The sequence below is a fragment of the Setaria viridis genome, chromosome 5 (genome assembly GCF_005286985.2).
Source record: "Setaria viridis chromosome 5, Setaria_viridis_v4.0, whole genome shotgun sequence".
In the NCBI taxonomy this organism is placed as follows: Eukaryota; Viridiplantae; Streptophyta; class Magnoliopsida; order Poales; family Poaceae; genus Setaria; species Setaria viridis.
Genome location: NC_048267.2, coordinates 38,330,399 through 38,346,793, shown reverse-complemented (window position 1 = coordinate 38,346,793; position 16,395 = coordinate 38,330,399). Strand labels below are relative to the sequence as shown.

The window sequence follows — 16,395 nt, the reverse complement described above, 5'->3', positions numbered from 1 at the left end:
AGGCCCAGTCGGCAGTCGAACGCGCACGCCGCACGATGATGCTTGGGAACGCGTACTCGGCAAGGCATCTATCTCGATTGCCTCGTTGGAGGCCCCAGGGCCAGGAGTGGATGAGCTCCTCTGACCTGGGACACGACCAGCTCGCCACGTCGGAACATGGAACCCGACAACCCGATGTGACATCACGGACGAACAGCGGAAGGAACGCGACGGCATGTGCACCCTCTTCCTCGCAGCCTCCCCTCTCACCCACGTTCAGCTATAAATGGACTCCCAAACCCATTTGCTTACATTACTTATCCATTCATTCATCTCAAAGCAGCCTACTGCTACAAGAGAGAGAGAATCCAGCAAACAAGGAAGGAGCTTCTTAGCTCAAGCCAGGCAGTTCATCAAGCCGGTCCGCCTCCAAGCAGATAGTTTTCTTCATGGGGAACTGCACGGCGTCGCAGCGCGCAGTGGAGTCGTGGGCCGACGACGGCGAGTGGGAGGAGGAGGCCTCGTCCTCGGAGGAGGGCGACCACCACCACCACCACCATGACCATCATCACCACGAGAGGCCGGAGGAGCACGCGTCGGAGGTGACCATCAGGATCACCAAGAGGCAGCTGCACGAGCTGATGGAGAAGAGGGCCAGCGGCGGCCATGGGTTGCAGCTGCCAGTGCTAGGGCTGGGCAGCCGGCGGTCGACGGAGCAGCTGCTGGCGGACATCATGAACTCCGGGGAGGTGCACCACCACAGGGAAGAGCACTGGCACTGGAAGCCCGCGCTGCAGAGCATCCCCGAGGCCGTGGAGTCATGACACCGGAGAATTCGATCGATCTCGATCGTGATTAAGGTCGTCGGAGAATTCGATCGATCTCGATCGTGATTAAGGTCGTGTTTGATTCCTGTTACATTGTATAAGTTAATTATAAAACTAACGGCAAAAGCTCTCGAGACGAATATATTAAGCCTAATTAATCTATCATTAGCAAATGGTTACTTAGACTTAATAGCATTAATAGCATCTCGCAAATTAACTTCCATCCGTGTAATTAGTTTTGTAATTAGTTCATGTTTAATATTTTTAGTATCCAGTTTAGTCCTCGAAGTATCCGGTGGTTCAGAAATTCTCCTACCACCTCTCAATGTCATCTTGGTTTCCGCGTTGTTTTCACCTTGTTCGGGGGTAATCACTAATCTGTGTAGATATCGATTTTTTAGATATGTACATAACTGTAGTAGGGAAATTCCAATGTAAAGTCAAATTTTCAGGTGTAGGAAAAGAATCTGTGAAGGCCAATTCCTGAAGTTCCGTTCATACTGTGGTGCTTATGACTTTGAACTCGTACACGCAGTACGCCGTCACGCAGTACGCCGTCCGCGAGCATCCATACTATACGGTCGCAAAAGAAACAAGGGATCTCACATCGGAATAAAAGTAGAGAACGAAAAGCAATGAGAAAACACGAGTGAATCTGGCAACCAAGCAAAAAAGCGTACATCTTTCGTCGTTCATGGACCCTTTGTAGCCACCGCTCTTTCGGTGTTTGCGCGGCTCGTTGCTCGATAGCCTGTCGTCGTCGTCGCCGATCAGTATCCGCGCACCGGCCGGACTAATCGCACCTGCCGTGCGGGCATGGAGTTGGAGCTCAGGTCACGACTCACGAGTGACGGAGTGAGGGACTCGAAGGTGCAGTAGAGCCATTGGGCATCGGCGGAACGAAACATGGCGTGGTCGGCGCGCGCGCGTGGAGTGGCTGGGCATCCTGATTCCTGAGCCGGCGACCCGGCGGCGTGCACGCTAACCGCGAGGGCGGCGGCACGTGCCAACCTGCGTGTTCACGCTGCACCGCCGGGACGGAATGAACGCGATGGGTCGCGTGCATGTTCGGACCACTGTCGGCGCGCGGTGGCCGGCGTGCTTCCCTCTTTGCTGCGTACGCGGCTGCCTGCCCTGGGAAGCGGGCGCTCGGCGCAGCCGCCGTCAGCGTCAGCTCTCAGCTGCAAGAGTTGGCATGCTGCGCTGCGGGGGCTACGCTGCTGCGCGCGTTCCGTTCGATATGGGCCGCATCAGGCGTAAGCATAAACGTATGGGCCCAAATTTCATATGCTCGTACGTTTGGTCAACCGCGCGAGTTCAACAGTTTAGGCTCATTTGCGGAATGCATTGGCCCCTCCCGTGTCCGGCAAGCGCATCGAGCATCTCTAGCAGATTCAGAAAAAAAACTATTACCCTGTACCAGTTAAAGGGGATTGAGAAAACATATTTTCAAGTGACCATTGCTGCAGCAGATCCCCTTTCTCTGTTCCCCTTTCCCTTTCGCTTACATGTGGGATCCACTGACAGTGGGTAATTTTTTCCTCCCTTCATTTTTTTTCTCTCCTCTCTCTCGCGTCTTGCTCCAGGATGGGTGTGGCGGATCCACTTCGGATCTACTTGGTTAAACATGATTTAGCCGCCTGATACGCAGCGCTCATGCCTAAGCCGAGTAAACACGAAGTGCCGTCGGATTTCCTCCAATTTAACCACTTGAACAGGACCTTTTTAGCAGACCCACACGAAGGTGAGCGGCTCCAGAGAGTACAACAAGTCCACCGAGTTAACAAATTAACCACTTAGTTTGATTATGAAGTAAACATCAGAGTTTTACAGGGTTTTCAGAAAGACAACAAAAGGTAAAACCACTAGCGGAAGCAACGTCGGGGTCGGACATCCCTGGTGAGGCTAGCCGGGACATCACTGATCCCTCTCCTCGCCGTCCGAGGAGGGATCCCACTCGACCGTCCAACCCGGAGGGAGCTGGGGCGGCCAAGTGCCAGCGGGAGAAGGGTCGGGAACAGCAACTTCACCTGAAAAACAGGAGCCACAACAAGGCTGAGCTACTAAGCTCAACAAGACTTAACCGACAGGAGTAAAACTACTCCACACTTCTAGACATGCAGGGCTTTTTGGCTGAGGGGTTTGTTTGCCAAAAGCACTAAGTAAAACCCTATTTTCAAGTTTTAGCTCTGGTTCTAGGTTCATTAACCGGTCTAGGTTTTGCAACCTATTCTAAGCAATCATAGAACCAAAACAAGGTACGTAGATATCAACAAAACCATGTCATCATCAGATTCCTCATTTACTCAGGGTGACATAGCGATCAAGCAGTCTCAAACTGTGAGAGGCAGACGAATCGATTCGAGTTCTTTAACCATGCATGCTGAACCTGACCTCACGACATCCGCGCACTCGGAGGTCGCTTCCTGTGTCGGCCTTCCCCATTAATCCCCTAACCACGTGCGACAACCAGCAGTTGAAACTCCGTTCCAAGAACAATAGGGCGACCGCTCACGTTTAGGTTCAATCCGGTACTAGGCTTCCTCATCCCATACTAAGTATGAGGTTAGTACTTTCAAACACTTGATCACGAACACCACCACTGTCGGGCCTTAGCAAGTTTTCATAGACAGACAGGGCAACCATCCGACCACCAAAGAGTTACCCAAACCCTGCCCCGTCCATCGTCCTTACAGTTGTAACAGAAGGGTAAACAGTCAACTCCTACAACTCGCGAGTGACAGGAAATCACTCGGCTTTTACCGTTTCTTAGTTAAGCAAGCAGCTACTCGGTCCAACAGCTAGTGTTCAAATCATGGGAGCTAGGATATGCATCTAGGGTTCCAAACAACTCCTATACGTAAATGCATAAGCATGTTACCGAAGGCATGCGCAAGTCTGGTAAAACAACACAGGGTTTTCATGCAGCCGGGGCTTGCCTTTGAGCAAGGAGGAAGAGAACTGCTCGACTTCGGGGGCGACTTCGGCTTCTGGGGGTAGGAGCTCAGCTACAGCTTCGTCCTCTGGCGCCGGGTGTAGTTCGTAGAAGCCGTCGGCGAGGCGCAGCTCTACACGAATGCAATGCAAGAGTTAGCATAGACGGTTATTTCAACAGCAACACTTGCAAAACTGAGCCCAGAAACTTGCGACACAGAGCAGGAGGGGGGGTTCAACGGAGCTGGTGGAGATCAAGAGGTAAGGGTTGGAAAGGAACTTATGATCTGATCCTTAAACTAGAGGATGTGGTATACTAGGGATCCTTAGACGCAAGCGTTGAAGGGTTCCTAAGAGGGTGTTTGGGAGGCATGTGCTAAATTTTAGCACATGTCACATCGGATATTTGGACACTAATTAGGAGTATTAAACATAGTCTAATTACAAAACTAATTGCACAACCCCTAGGCTAAATCGTGAGACAAATCTATTAAGCCTAATTAGTCCATGATTTGACAATGTGGTGCTACAGTAAACATTCGCTAATGATGGATTAATTAGGCTTAATAGATTCGTCTCACGATTTAGCCTAGGGGTTGTGCAATTAGTTTTGTAATTAGACTATGTTTAATACTCCTAATTAGTGTCCAAACATCCGATGTGACAGGTGCTAAAATTTAGCACCTGCTATCCAAACACCCCCTAAGTTTTACACACACACCCTCGGATTGAAGAAAAGATCACAGCCGAGCCCTCGGGCGAGGCGGGTAGGGGTCGGCAGAACAGATAGGGTCGGGCGAGACGGAACTGGGGTCGGGTGGATAAGAGGGGTCAGGCAAAGTGGACTGGGGTCGGCAGCTTACCTTCTTCCTACAAGGAAAACTTGGGGTCGGGAAGAAACAGACTTGGGCGGAGGAACTAAGGCTTTGACGGCGGCGGGGTCCGGCAGTGCTCTGGCGGCGGCGGCGCTTCTTGTGGATCACAAGTGAGCTCTTACGCAGCACGGAGGAGCAAGCGGCTGGTGGCTTGGGGGAAAACGGAGGGGAGCGGAGAGGAGAGTTCCTCAGGAACTTAGTGTGTGGCGCTGGGGCTTGAGCAGGGAGCAAGAGAATGGCGGAAGGCAGCAATGGCGGAGGGAACTTCGGCGGGGTTTGCGCATTCCCTTTTATAGCGGCTGGGAAGGGAGAAGGGAAGCGGCGCGGAAGAGAGAAGGGGAGCAGCGCGATTGCCGGGGAAGAAGCAATGGAGTGCTCTACCGGGGCGGCGATTGAGCGACGAGGGCGGTGGTGCAGGACTTCGGGGATGACGCCAGCGGTCATCGGGCTCTGGCGTCAGGGCGGCGCAGGAGCGGGTATGCCGGTGGTTGAGATTTGGCGGAGGCGGGTGTCGTCGTGCGGTAGATTTGATGGAAGTGACCGGGTTAACGACGCTAGAATCGAGGACGCACAGGTGAGAAGACAGGCAGCCGCGGGCGCGCGGGCAAGCGCGGAGCAACAGATTGTCGGGCGGCTTCTGACAGGGCGGGGAAAGGAGCTGTCGCTGCCGTGGTCGGGGTTGGCGAAGGAGGAATCGTCGGGTAGCGAAGACCAGGCGGCGCGACTGTGTTCGAAGTGACGGAAAAGACGGGCGACATCGGGCTCTGCAGCCGGGATCTGGCGATGTGATGATGGGCACGGGTGGCGAGGTGCTGCAGAAAGGGTAGCAGAGGAGCTTTCGCTGCAATTGGGGAAGGGGGCGCGAGAATCCATTCGGTCGCGGGCCAGAGACGAGGCTGAGCGGCGGGCGTCGGAGAAGGTGAGCCACGCGGCGGGGAGACTCTGAAGCGGGCATGCAACTCAAGTGCGCCTGTCGCGGAAGATCTGGGAAAAAGATCTCGCGGGTCCACCGGTCAGATATAACGGACGGTTTGGGAGGACTTAGAAGGATCCGACGGTGGGCTAGGTTTGGCGGGGTCGGAACCGGAGCAAAGCGGGGAGGGGTCGGGTCTCAGGGGTCGGGACCGGTCGGAAGGTTGAACTGAACACTTAGGCGCGGAAAACTAAACAGGTGCTCAGGGGCTAGGAGTAAGATTACATGGAAGATTTGGGGGCGGTCGTCACAATGGGCTGCACCCGGCTTGGAAAGGCGGCGGCGCGGCACGATGGGGCGCCAAAGCACCAGCTCAGAGGGGTGGTGGCGTGGGGCCGCGGTTGGCCTTGGGGGACGGCGGCGCAGCATGGATGAAGGGCGGGAAGGCTGCAGCGGGTGGACCAACGAGCTGGAGGCGGGCGCGGCCGACGACGAGGAGAGGGAGGCTCCAGCACGGGAAAGGCGAGGAGAGAGATGGGAGGCGACGACAAGGGAGGTGGGATGGCAGGCGGTGCGTCGGGGTGACGAGAAGGAGGAGGAGGAAAGGGGATTAAGCAAAAGAGAGGATGATTAAGAAAAGAAAGGGGAGAGTGAGGAGGATAAAGGGGTTTGAGAAAAATTATAGGGAAAGGGAATTGTGAAACAGGATCCGCTGAAGGTATGTTTTTCCTCCTCAATCCCCTTTAACTAGGAATATAGGTAAAGTGGATTGGTTTTCTCAATCTGCTGGAGATGCTCTAACCCCATTGATGCTCTAACCCCATTGAAACAGTCCAAGCAATACAAGTTTTATGTTGAAGCCTTAAAAAAATTTGAGTAAATTGCACCCACCATACAACAACTTGTTAGGTGGGTGCAGATTGGTCCAAAAACTTGTAAAATGCTCAATCTAGTACAATAACTTATCAGGTGGGTGCAGATTGTTCAAACAACTTATAAAATGTTTAATCTACTACAATAACTTGATAGGTGGGTGCAGATTGGTCCAAAAATTTGTAAAATGCTCATTTCACTGCAATATAACTTGGCATTTTGGTGCATCTGCAGTCCAAATATTATAACAAGCAACATAAATGTCGAACCAGAATATATTCACATCGGAACAAGATATTAAGCATTATTTGACCATGCCGATGGTAGCATACTTGGCCAGGACTAGAACCTTCTGTGCGTTTAGAAAAAAAATTATTGTCATGTCTTCATATTAACTCTTTTTTATACAATAATTAAATTTTAATTAGGAATAATTAATTTCATATTCATAGTGATTTCGCCCTCACTATTTTTACATGTTTGATTATATGCATTTTTGTTTGGCTAAAGAAGCCTGCTATTTTAATACATACTAACAATATCTTTTAAAAGTTTGTCATAAATATTTTCAAAGCCTCATGTACTTATTTAGAAAGTAAAAATGAGCTAAAATAATAGAAACAGACATACTTCTCTACAGTTGTTGAATACATGAGCAAAAGCAGAAACCTAAGATCCTAGGGTCTCTCTTATGAATTTAGTCTTGGTAATGCTAATGGCGTAATTCTAAAATTTGATTTAATTTTAACTAATGAACAAATAAGTTACGTGCATAGTTGAGTCATGATGGATGACTTTTATTAACAAAAAGTAAAAAATTATGGATTGAAATAAATTAAAATTCAAATGTCCATCTATTTTGCTTAATTCGTTGTCGTTCTAACGTTCAGACTGTAGGTGCACCAATTTGCTAAGTCATTATACTAGTTTAAACATTTTACAAGTTTTTGGATCAAATTATTATAATAAATTTATTATTTTACAAGTGTTGGGCCAACTTGCACCTACTTAACAAGGTATTGTAATCATTTTACAAGATGTTGGACCAATCTGCACCCACTTGACAAGTTGTTGTATGGTAGGTGCAATTTACTCAAAAAATTTAGATCTCTTACGCTCTGATTTTGGGAAAGGTGCACGATTGATTTGTACGTACTTTGGCCCTTGCGATTGGCGGTTGCACATGCAGTAGGAATATCAATTCCACGGGGAACCTTCGGAAAACTGAGCATCTACTCCTTACATTTCAAATTATAGCAGGAATATCAATTCCAGAGTTCCGGAACCTCCAAAAAATGGAGCATATACTCCTCACATTATTTTAATTTTTCTAGATATATACTTTTTTTTTCTATATATATAGATATATATTTGTCGGGAGGAAATATTAACGACTTCCTTATATTCCTTAAACGACGGTCATAAGGGTCCGCCGACTTGACCCGACCCCCGGGTCACAGGGTCGGACACGCTCGACCCCCTGAGGCCGCTCCTCATCCCAGCTGGGAGAGTTCTGCCTCGCTCGACCCCTTGCAGCATGTCTCCGCCTCGTCCGATCCCTCCCAGCAGGTCTCCGCCTCGCCCGACCCCGAGCGCAAGGCTCCGTCTCGCCCGACCCCGGGCGCTAAGGGTCGGACATATCCGGACCCACAAGACAAAGTTTCGCCTCGACCAAGGACGTGCGCGGACCAGCAGACGAGGGCGCAGATCTTGTGGGCCCCCACCGATCTCGCCATAAATGCAACCGATGGGACGCGCATGTCCGGAATACGACTCTGACACACGGAGAGGCGCCAGCATTTCTCGACGTGACCCACCGGAGTTTTCGGGCGACGCACTGCTGCCACGACTGCACAGGGCTACAGCTGCCCCATCCTAACCCTCCCCTATGACATTCGTCATAGGGCACTCATCGCCCATGCTGCCTAACGAAGAAGGGTGCGCCGTTCGGTTTCCCGCTCAGCCTGGCAGCAGGGGCGTGTCAGCCGCGCCCCTGGTCAACATGCGTGGCTACAGTGGTCGCCCGTCATCCGCGACGTGCACGGCTACGGTGGCCAGTCATCATCATCAACTCGCATGGCTACAGTGGTCGATCGCCACGCACGTCTCGCGTGCTCGGCTACAGTGGCCGACCGCTGGGTCATCGATGGGACCTACCGGCAACCACCCCTCCTCGGCGGCCATGCTGACAGGATGTAGAAATCAGAAGGAAAGGTGGCAACCCCGGTGGCTCGGCCCATCTCCATGTGCTTTACCTTCCTTGCTTACCTTTCTACCTTTTTACTTTCCTTACGCCCGGCTCATTTGTAACCCTTGTATCCTCCTTGCACTATAAAAGGAGACCAGGGGCCCCGAGGGCGAGGGATCCAGAGACCGAACCCCGAATTCACCCTAAGTACGAACCAACCGAACTACCAGACGAAAAACACCCATAGAGACCTGGGAACTAGCTTCCCTCTCTCGCCTGTTTGTAGCCCCTACTACAGACTTGGTACGAGTAACACGAGCAGCCACCCGCACTGGACGTACGGCTATTCCTGCCCGAACCAGTATAAACCTTGTGTCCTCTCGTGCAACCATCCGAGCCTTACGCGCATAAAAAACAAATTTACTTGCCGGAGTCTTGACCCGTAATTCTTGACACCGACAATATTATATCTAAATATATAACAAATTTTCTATACCTGTAAAATTTAAAACGACGTGCATGTTGCAATCGATTGGAGTCAACTCACGGGCAGTGTTCAAAATTTTGGCCGAAATTTCGCGAATTTTGCGATATTTCGATGTTTTCAGTAGTGACCGAAATTACTATTTGCCCGAAATTTCACTATCTCCACCGAAAGATACACCTTTTAGTCCAAATTTCGGCCGGAATTTTACGAAATTTGGTCTTTTCTAGGGACCAAAAAATTTCAAAAAAACGAAATCCCAATCCCTGCTCACAGGTACCACGGACTATCCACTTTAGCATCCAATTGCTCCACTTTCTTCAGCGTACTGCCATCACCCACCCATACCCGGTAACCAAATCATTAAATTCTCTTTACAGAAAAAACCAAGTAAATAATTCTGGGGCCTCCGGGGGCCCTCGCCGGCCCAAAACCACACAATTCAACAACCGGCTAGAGATGAGAAGCAACGCCAACATTTGCGTACCGGATACTTCTGCCCCTGTCTCCATTCACCCTGCTGCTCCGCTTTGACACGGAACCCGTCGAAAACCTCCTCCCGATAAGTAGAAATCCATGAACCCCGGACCCGGAGCCCGTAGATCAGACCAGTAGGCCAGCAGTCACCACATCATGGTGAGCCCCAACAGGCCCGCAGCCGCCGCCGCTCTGCTGCTCGTCGTGGCAGCAGCCGCGCTCCTCCTCTCCACGAGCTCATCGGAGGATGGGTACCTCGGGCGCCTGGTCACGCCGTGGGGCGCTAGTCTCACGGCCCTCCCGTTCAGCCCCACGGACGTGCTGCCCCTCCTCCCCCGGGGCGTCGCCATGGCCGCGCTCCGGGCGCTCCGCGGCGTGTCGGACATCTTCCCGGTGTTCGTCGGCGCGGCGTCGGCGGGAGCGCCGGGCGCGGCGCCCGGCAGCGACAGCGGAGGGGAGGTGCGGTGGAAGGGGGCCTGCTTCTACGAGAACGAGGCGTGGCTCGTGCTCCACAACGAGAGCGGGTCCAAGTACGGCGGAGGCACGCTCCACATCAAGGTACGCCGTCTTCCAGCCCGAGCACGGTTTTAGCAAAAATTTCATCTTCTCGGAGGAGGAAGATGACAAAGCGCTCGTGCTGCTGAACACAATGGTCAACTGTTAGCACGATCTGCTTATAGAAAGAAACTGTTAGTACTATCTCGTTGCTGTGTGTTTAAGGAACCCACTAGATGGCCGAAGAACATTAGGAAACTCGCCTGGGCCCGGAGCAAGCTGTTCTTGTTGCTACATTTTGGTTGCTATGAATGCAGAACTCGGGAGAGAGTGACACCGCGCGCGACGTAACTGTTCCCTGGCCTTGCGTGTCTGGCCCAGTGACTTTATTTAGTGATTGGGACACGTATGTGGAGTGTGGACTAGAATATCCCTGGAATGTGCAAAACGAGTTTTTTTAATTATTGTGCAGAACGAGTTATTGTTTAACTGAACACTGAACCATCGACGTGGATGAGGAATCCAACTCGTAACAACAACAGGCCCTCCCTTGTTGTGCTGATCGCCCCTCGTGTGCAGGTTGGGTCAACATTGGCAGAATTGGAAATTTGCTTAAGCAACAGCAAATTAACCAAAGCAACCTTGAGAAACACGATAATTACCTTACTCTTTCCCTCCCGGAATTGGACCTTTTCAGGTTTCCCCTTCCCCTCCCCTCAGACTCTCAGAACAGAACTCCTCCATGACTCCATCTCCGCTGGCAAGCTCCCGGCCGTGAAATTAGGTGGGGAACCCAACGGCCGCCGCTAACTGCTTGAGCATAGATAACCCTAACCACTAACTGCCGCCATGGGAGGATCCAAGCTAAAGCTCCTCGTTCTCCCCCTCCTGCTCCTCCTCCCCCTCCTCTTCCTCTTCGCCGGCCCGCCCCGCGTCCTCCGGGGGCTCCTGGAGGCGCCCCTCCGCGCGCCCGTCCTCCCGGGAGACCTCCTCCCGCTCCTGCCATGGCCCGTGGCGCAGCCGCTGCTCCGCCGCCTCGCGCTCCGGGGCCCCGCCGACCTGCTCCCGTCCTTCGTCGGCGCCGCGCGCGCGCCGGAGGATGGGGATGCCGGCAGCACCGCGGAGTGGAAGGGGGCCTGTTTCTACGAGAACCGGGCGTGGGTGGAGTTCCGCAACGGGACCAACGGGGGACTCGGAGGCGGCGTAGTTCATGTGGAGGTGAGCTCCTGTACCGGACCCAATAGCCTTGTTGGCTTCTGTATTCGGCCGAGTGAATGGTAGAGCTACTTGACGGAAGATTTCCAGTAGATATGGTGATTTTGATCTCAGACTCGGATCAAAATTTAGTAACACAAATTGCGCGGATTACATTGAAATGTTTGGCTTTCTCGTGTAACTTGCTTGGTTGAGTTGGAGGTGGAACTGTTTCTACAAGGTAAATGGTAGCTAGCAGATTCAATTCGTGTATATTTAGTCTATCGATCCGTCTTTCAAAAAAGTCTACTCTAAAATTGGTATAGTTAGCAGTTTAGTGCTACCAATTGTTGTGTTCTTTATGTGATTGTAGCTGGGTGATGGGGGACTTGACCAGTTGATGTTTGGTGACTTTGAGCCAAGGATTCAATCAAAACGTGCCTTCACACGAATCTACAAATTTTGTCGAACATACAGTTGTGTCTTGTAACTTGCATGGGTCAATGGTGCCTAGACAGTTCAACTTGTGCACTTATTTATTCATGTATGTAGTGCTACTATGCTGTGTGTTTTCTGTGAATTGTGGCTCCTAACTTGTGCATTTGTTTTCCTTCGCTTTACATTATCCCATGCTTTCTTTCTGCAGACAACCAAAGCACACAGCTGGACTTGCATAGATCTCTACGTATTTGCCACACCTTACCGTGTTACATGGGATTACTACTTTTTGGGGCGAGAGCACACCCTTGATTTCAAAGAATGGGAAAGTGAGGCTGAGTATGAATATGTAAGTATTCACTTCTGCTTTAATTAATACAATTGGCGTTTATTCAACATATGCATATTGGATACAAGATTTCTAGTTTGTTTCATTATAAACAGGTGAAACGTAATGGGGTGTCCATTTTCCTTATGCCATCTGGAACAATTGGGACACTTCGAGCACTTTGGGAGGTCTTTCCTCTGTTCACAAATACTGCATGGGGCGAGAATGCAAATCTTAACTTTCTCAAGAAGCATATGGGTGCTACATTTGAGGAACGGCCGAAGCCTTGGGTATCAGAGTTAAATACTGATGACATCCACTCTGGAGATTTCTTGGTTTTATCCAAGATTCGTGGGCGCTGGGGTGGTTTTGAAACACTGGAGAAGTGGGTTACTGGTGCTTACGCAGGCCATACTGCAGTTTGCCTTAGGGACTCTGATGGAAAGCTTTGGGTTGGGGAATCGGGTAATGAAAACGAAAAGGTATTGGCCCTTAACTGGCATAACTTATGTGTATGTTTTGTTATTTTCTCATGCAGTGCAGATGTGCGATTATCAAGTAAAAAATGTTAACTCTCAAATCTCATCATGTTAAGTTGTTAACTGTTTTTGCAATAGGTGTCCTGCCCATCGATAACGTGTTTTTGTTATATCGATTAGCTTGAACTCCTATAGTGAGTGAGTCCACAGAGGTTTGATCAAGGATTAAAGATTCCAAATGATATCTAAAGTGACCCCAACGATATTCTTGCAAAAATAACTGAATGACTACAAAGAATGAGTAGTAATTTGCGCTATTTCACTAGGATACAGCCCCTTTCCATAGCATGTGTTCATTTAACCAGAAAATGATGTTCTTGTTGTGGTCAGTGTCTACAATTGTAAATGTGTATGGGTAATGTTGTTTTTCCTTTTGAATGCATCATTAATATGTTCTGCTTAAAAGAACAGAAAACATAAACCGGAAAGACAAAACAAGGGATATCATTGCAAGTGCCAACCCTAGCTGTTCCATCTGGAATCTGGGTATAAATCAAATGCCGTTGGAATAAAAGTTTGGCAGCTTCCAGCATTGCTATTTGTTTATTTGTGTAATTTTACTGCATTCAATTATCGGCTTGAACTAGTACGCGCCATTATGCAAAACTATATAACTATGCCTAACAGAGCATTGCATACCAACGGGTGCCCTCCCTCATAGTGCAAATTTACTTTTATTAGTTGTATCAGTCTCAATGTCCCATATAAAGCTAAGAAATAGCGGATTGCAGGGAGAAGATGTTATTGCTATCTTGCCCTGGGAGGAATGGTGGGAGTTTGAAGTGACAAAGGATGATTCAAATCCTCAGATTGCACTGCTTCCTTTGCATCCAGATTTGCGAGCAAAATTTAATGAGACAGCAGCTTGGAATTATGCAAAAAACATGAGTGGGAAGCCTTATGGGTATCACAATATGATATTTAGCTGGATCGATACCATCAGCGATAACTATCCACCACCATTAGATGCTCATGTGGTATGATTCTACATGTACCTTTTTTTTAATATCTTTTCACCTGCTGAACTTTCCCCCACTGGCCAAGTTTTTTTAGGTTAGACTATGCAATTTTGAAGGTTTTGTTAGCTGTTACTGAAATCTTAATGAATGATCCAGGTTGCTTCTGTTATGACTGTATGGACCAAGCTTCAACCAGAGTATGCTGCTAATTTGTGGAAAGAAGCCCTTAACAAACGGCTTGGAACTAAGGTTTATTTAGATCTGTTTGCTATGCTTCTGTTAAGTGTTTTCCAGTAGCTGTTATTTATTTTACATGGGTATTTATTACATTTGGATTGATGCACAATTTGGTCCCTTGATTCCTGCATGTGGTGATGGCTGATTTTAGGCCTAACTTCTGAAAAGGTCCAAATATTCACTCTCGGATCACTTGAGAGTTTAGTTAAGATGAGATGGCTAGATAATTCAGGTGACATGGCAACTGACAAACAAACAAACAAGTAGTTCAACTTAACTTGTGCAAGGAAAATACCAGCATCAGCCCTGTGTGCCTCTAGTGCTCCAGTGTGAGCATTGCTTGCACTCGCGTGGCACCCCTCAAAATGTTTAGGCTGTGTTAGATGGCACACATGAGGTGTGCTCCAGTGGTGGTATTGCCTATATAACTCTATCATCGCTGTGAACCTGATTTAGCAAATGGTAGCAAAGAACAGAGAGGCCAGTGCTTAAATACTGCAGATGAGTGGCAATAAGGACCAAGACAAGTTTGATAAGCTATTCAGTTAGAACTTATAGTTCCATTCCAGTTGTCAATCTGTGCATGGGACCATGCATAGATAAGTTATGTTGGCTAGCAATAAGGTCGTGCTGGCAGCTTTGGTTGATGCGCCTGTATTTTACAATTTTATGGCAATAACTAGCTTGTACTGAAATTGATCACTTGGTCAAGAGTGCCCACTATTGCGTGGGTATAAGTAGAAATGCTGTGCTGCGCTAGACATGTTTTTTTTCCATAGTTCCGTACTAAGGGATCAATTTGTATCCGGATTCCTTGTTGCATGTAGGGCCTGTTTGTTTGAGCTGCAGCTTCTGAGCTTTTCTGAAAAGCTGCCGCTGGCTTTTTGTTCTGAAAAGACAACACTAGCAAAAGCTTTCTGAGCTCAAAAAGCTACGAAAAGCTCATAAAACTGAGCTTTCCATATAAACTCAGCTTTTCTGAGCTTCTAGCTTTTCGAAAGCTGCACGAGAAATAAGTTGTTTATTTGAGGTTTTGGCTTTTCACACTGAGAAGCTACCATGAAGCTCAAACAAACAGGCCCTATTACAACTAGGAACTGGTACTTTAGTTTCACCTTTGAGGTCTGTCAGACCCTTTTGTACTGTTTTTAAAATTTTAAATGTAGATAGAAGGATTTTGTACTTTACGATTTTATTGTGCTTAAAAGTTATTTAGTGCTTTTGTTTGGTTCTAAAGTGACACCATTTCTTTCAGGGTCTTGATTTACCTGAAATCATTGTGGAATCAGAGAGACGTGGGATTACATTTGACAAGTTACTAACTGTTCCTGAGAAAGATAACTGGGTCTATGAAGATGGTCAGTCAGCATCTTGTATTGCTTTCGTACTTATGATGTACAAGGAGGCTGGACTCTTTGGCCCTATTACCAACTCTGTTGAAGTTACTGAATTCACAGTAAGTGCTCCTGAATCCTTGTGCTTAAATGTGCGACTTTATAAATATATAGAAATTGATGTTAGAACAAAAGGATCTAGCGGGGATATCTTTTTTGCAAATGCAGCTATTTCATAATCTAGTACATGATAGCCTAGCAGTGCATGGTCTATCTTACAATCCTTTTTTAGGGAGAGGAGAGGGGGTCTATCTTATTATCCTTTATAGGGAGAGGAGAGGGGGGATTGGGAAGGCTTCTATACTGTAGTCAATATTGTGCTTTCGAGTTTTTCCAATAGTAGAGACACGATACATGGAACCATACTGGAGTCTTTGTTTTTCTTTAATCTATCTGCCCCATATTTTGCAGATAAAAGATGCTTACACCCTCAACTTTTTTGAGGACAACTCGACTCGGCTTCCCGAGTGGTGCAACAAGGGTGACAGTGTTAAGCTCCCCTTTTGCCAAATCAAGGGTAGGTACCGGATGGAGCTGCCTGGATACAACACCATGAAACCATATGCCCACATGAACGAAAGATGTCCATCCCTGCCTCCGGATTACAAAAGGACGAAGGGCTGCTAGTGTCAGGCATCACTGTACCTGAAGCACTAAATTTACTTGTCCCTCACAGCTAGTGCTATCTAGATATGCTGTGTGCTTTTTACGCACGCTGTCTTGTAGCCATAATCTTCAGTTGTACATAATACTTTAGGTATAAATGCATAGGTTGCAGGAAAGTTATGTCAACTTCCTCGAATATGGAAGACCATGACTGTACAGTAAAGATCAACACCTGATGTCCCAAAAGTCACGCAGCTCTAGGGTCCTGGAAACATCTCTAGTGCTTTCATTCAGTTTCTCTGATGAAGTGTACGTGCATCCTTGTATCAAAAGCTGATTGTACACGGTTGAAACCGTCCTGCTGTTTGATTTGTCATATGTGGCATCACCAACGTACCCTGAGGGGGCGTTTAAACTTTATTTTGTATCGGGTGATGATGACCGAACTAAATCCGTGACAAAAACACCACGGTGTGCATTTTGAGCTCAGGACTGACTCATGGAAAACGACGTTTGGATTTCCCCTAACAAATAAGTAAGACGCATTCTGATCTAGTATCTGGCAAACAGAAAAAAGAAATCATTTTCCCGCACAAACCTTCTACTTGCCCTTCAGACCTTCAATTGGATTACTCCCTAAAACTCCCAAGTCAAA

General features: G+C 48.5%; 2 protein-coding genes across 3 annotated transcripts; both read left to right on the top strand.

Annotated features, from left to right (window-relative positions):
• Nucleotides 1-278: 278 nt before the first annotated feature.
• Nucleotides 279-1,094, top strand: LOC117855429 (uncharacterized). The gene has a single exon (XM_034737781.2). It carries the CDS (start codon nucleotides 429-431, stop codon nucleotides 801-803), a length of 375 nt encoding a protein of 124 aa, XP_034593672.1. The 5' UTR covers nucleotides 279-428; the 3' UTR covers nucleotides 804-1,094.
• Nucleotides 1,095-9,572: 8,478 nt separating this feature from the next.
• LOC117857298 (uncharacterized) lies at nucleotides 9,573-16,160 on the top strand. Of its 2 annotated transcripts, none has more exons than XM_034739894.2 (7): nucleotides 9,573-10,108; nucleotides 11,886-12,026; nucleotides 12,122-12,487; nucleotides 13,276-13,521; nucleotides 13,660-13,752; nucleotides 14,996-15,196; nucleotides 15,546-16,160. In XM_034739894.2, exons 1-7 carry the CDS (start codon nucleotides 9,707-9,709, stop codon nucleotides 15,759-15,761), a joined length of 1,665 nt encoding a protein of 554 aa, XP_034595785.1. In that variant the 5' UTR covers nucleotides 9,573-9,706; the 3' UTR covers nucleotides 15,762-16,160. The 2 variants fall into 2 exon arrangements, with proteins under 2 accessions (XP_034595785.1, XP_034595786.1); XM_034739895.2 differs by lacking the exon at nucleotides 9,573-10,108 and adding an exon at nucleotides 10,634-11,263.
• The last annotated feature ends 235 nt before the right edge of the window (nucleotides 16,161-16,395 follow it).

Bases quoted from the DNA above. Each gene is read 5' to 3' on its own strand.
- LOC117857298 (XM_034739894.2), top strand. From the start codon at position 9,707: ATGGTGAGCCCCAACAGGCCCGCAGCCGCCGCCGCTCTGCTGCTCGTC. The intron at 12,488-13,275 runs GTATTGGCCCTT...AGCGGATTGCAG, and splicing joins CGGGTAATGAAAACGAAAAG to GGAGAAGATGTTATTGCTAT. The intron at 15,197-15,545 runs GTAAGTGCTCCT...CATATTTTGCAG, and splicing joins TTGAAGTTACTGAATTCACA to ATAAAAGATGCTTACACCCT.
- LOC117855429 (XM_034737781.2), top strand. From the start codon at position 429: ATGGGGAACTGCACGGCGTCGCAGCGCGCAGTGGAGTCGTGGGCCGAC.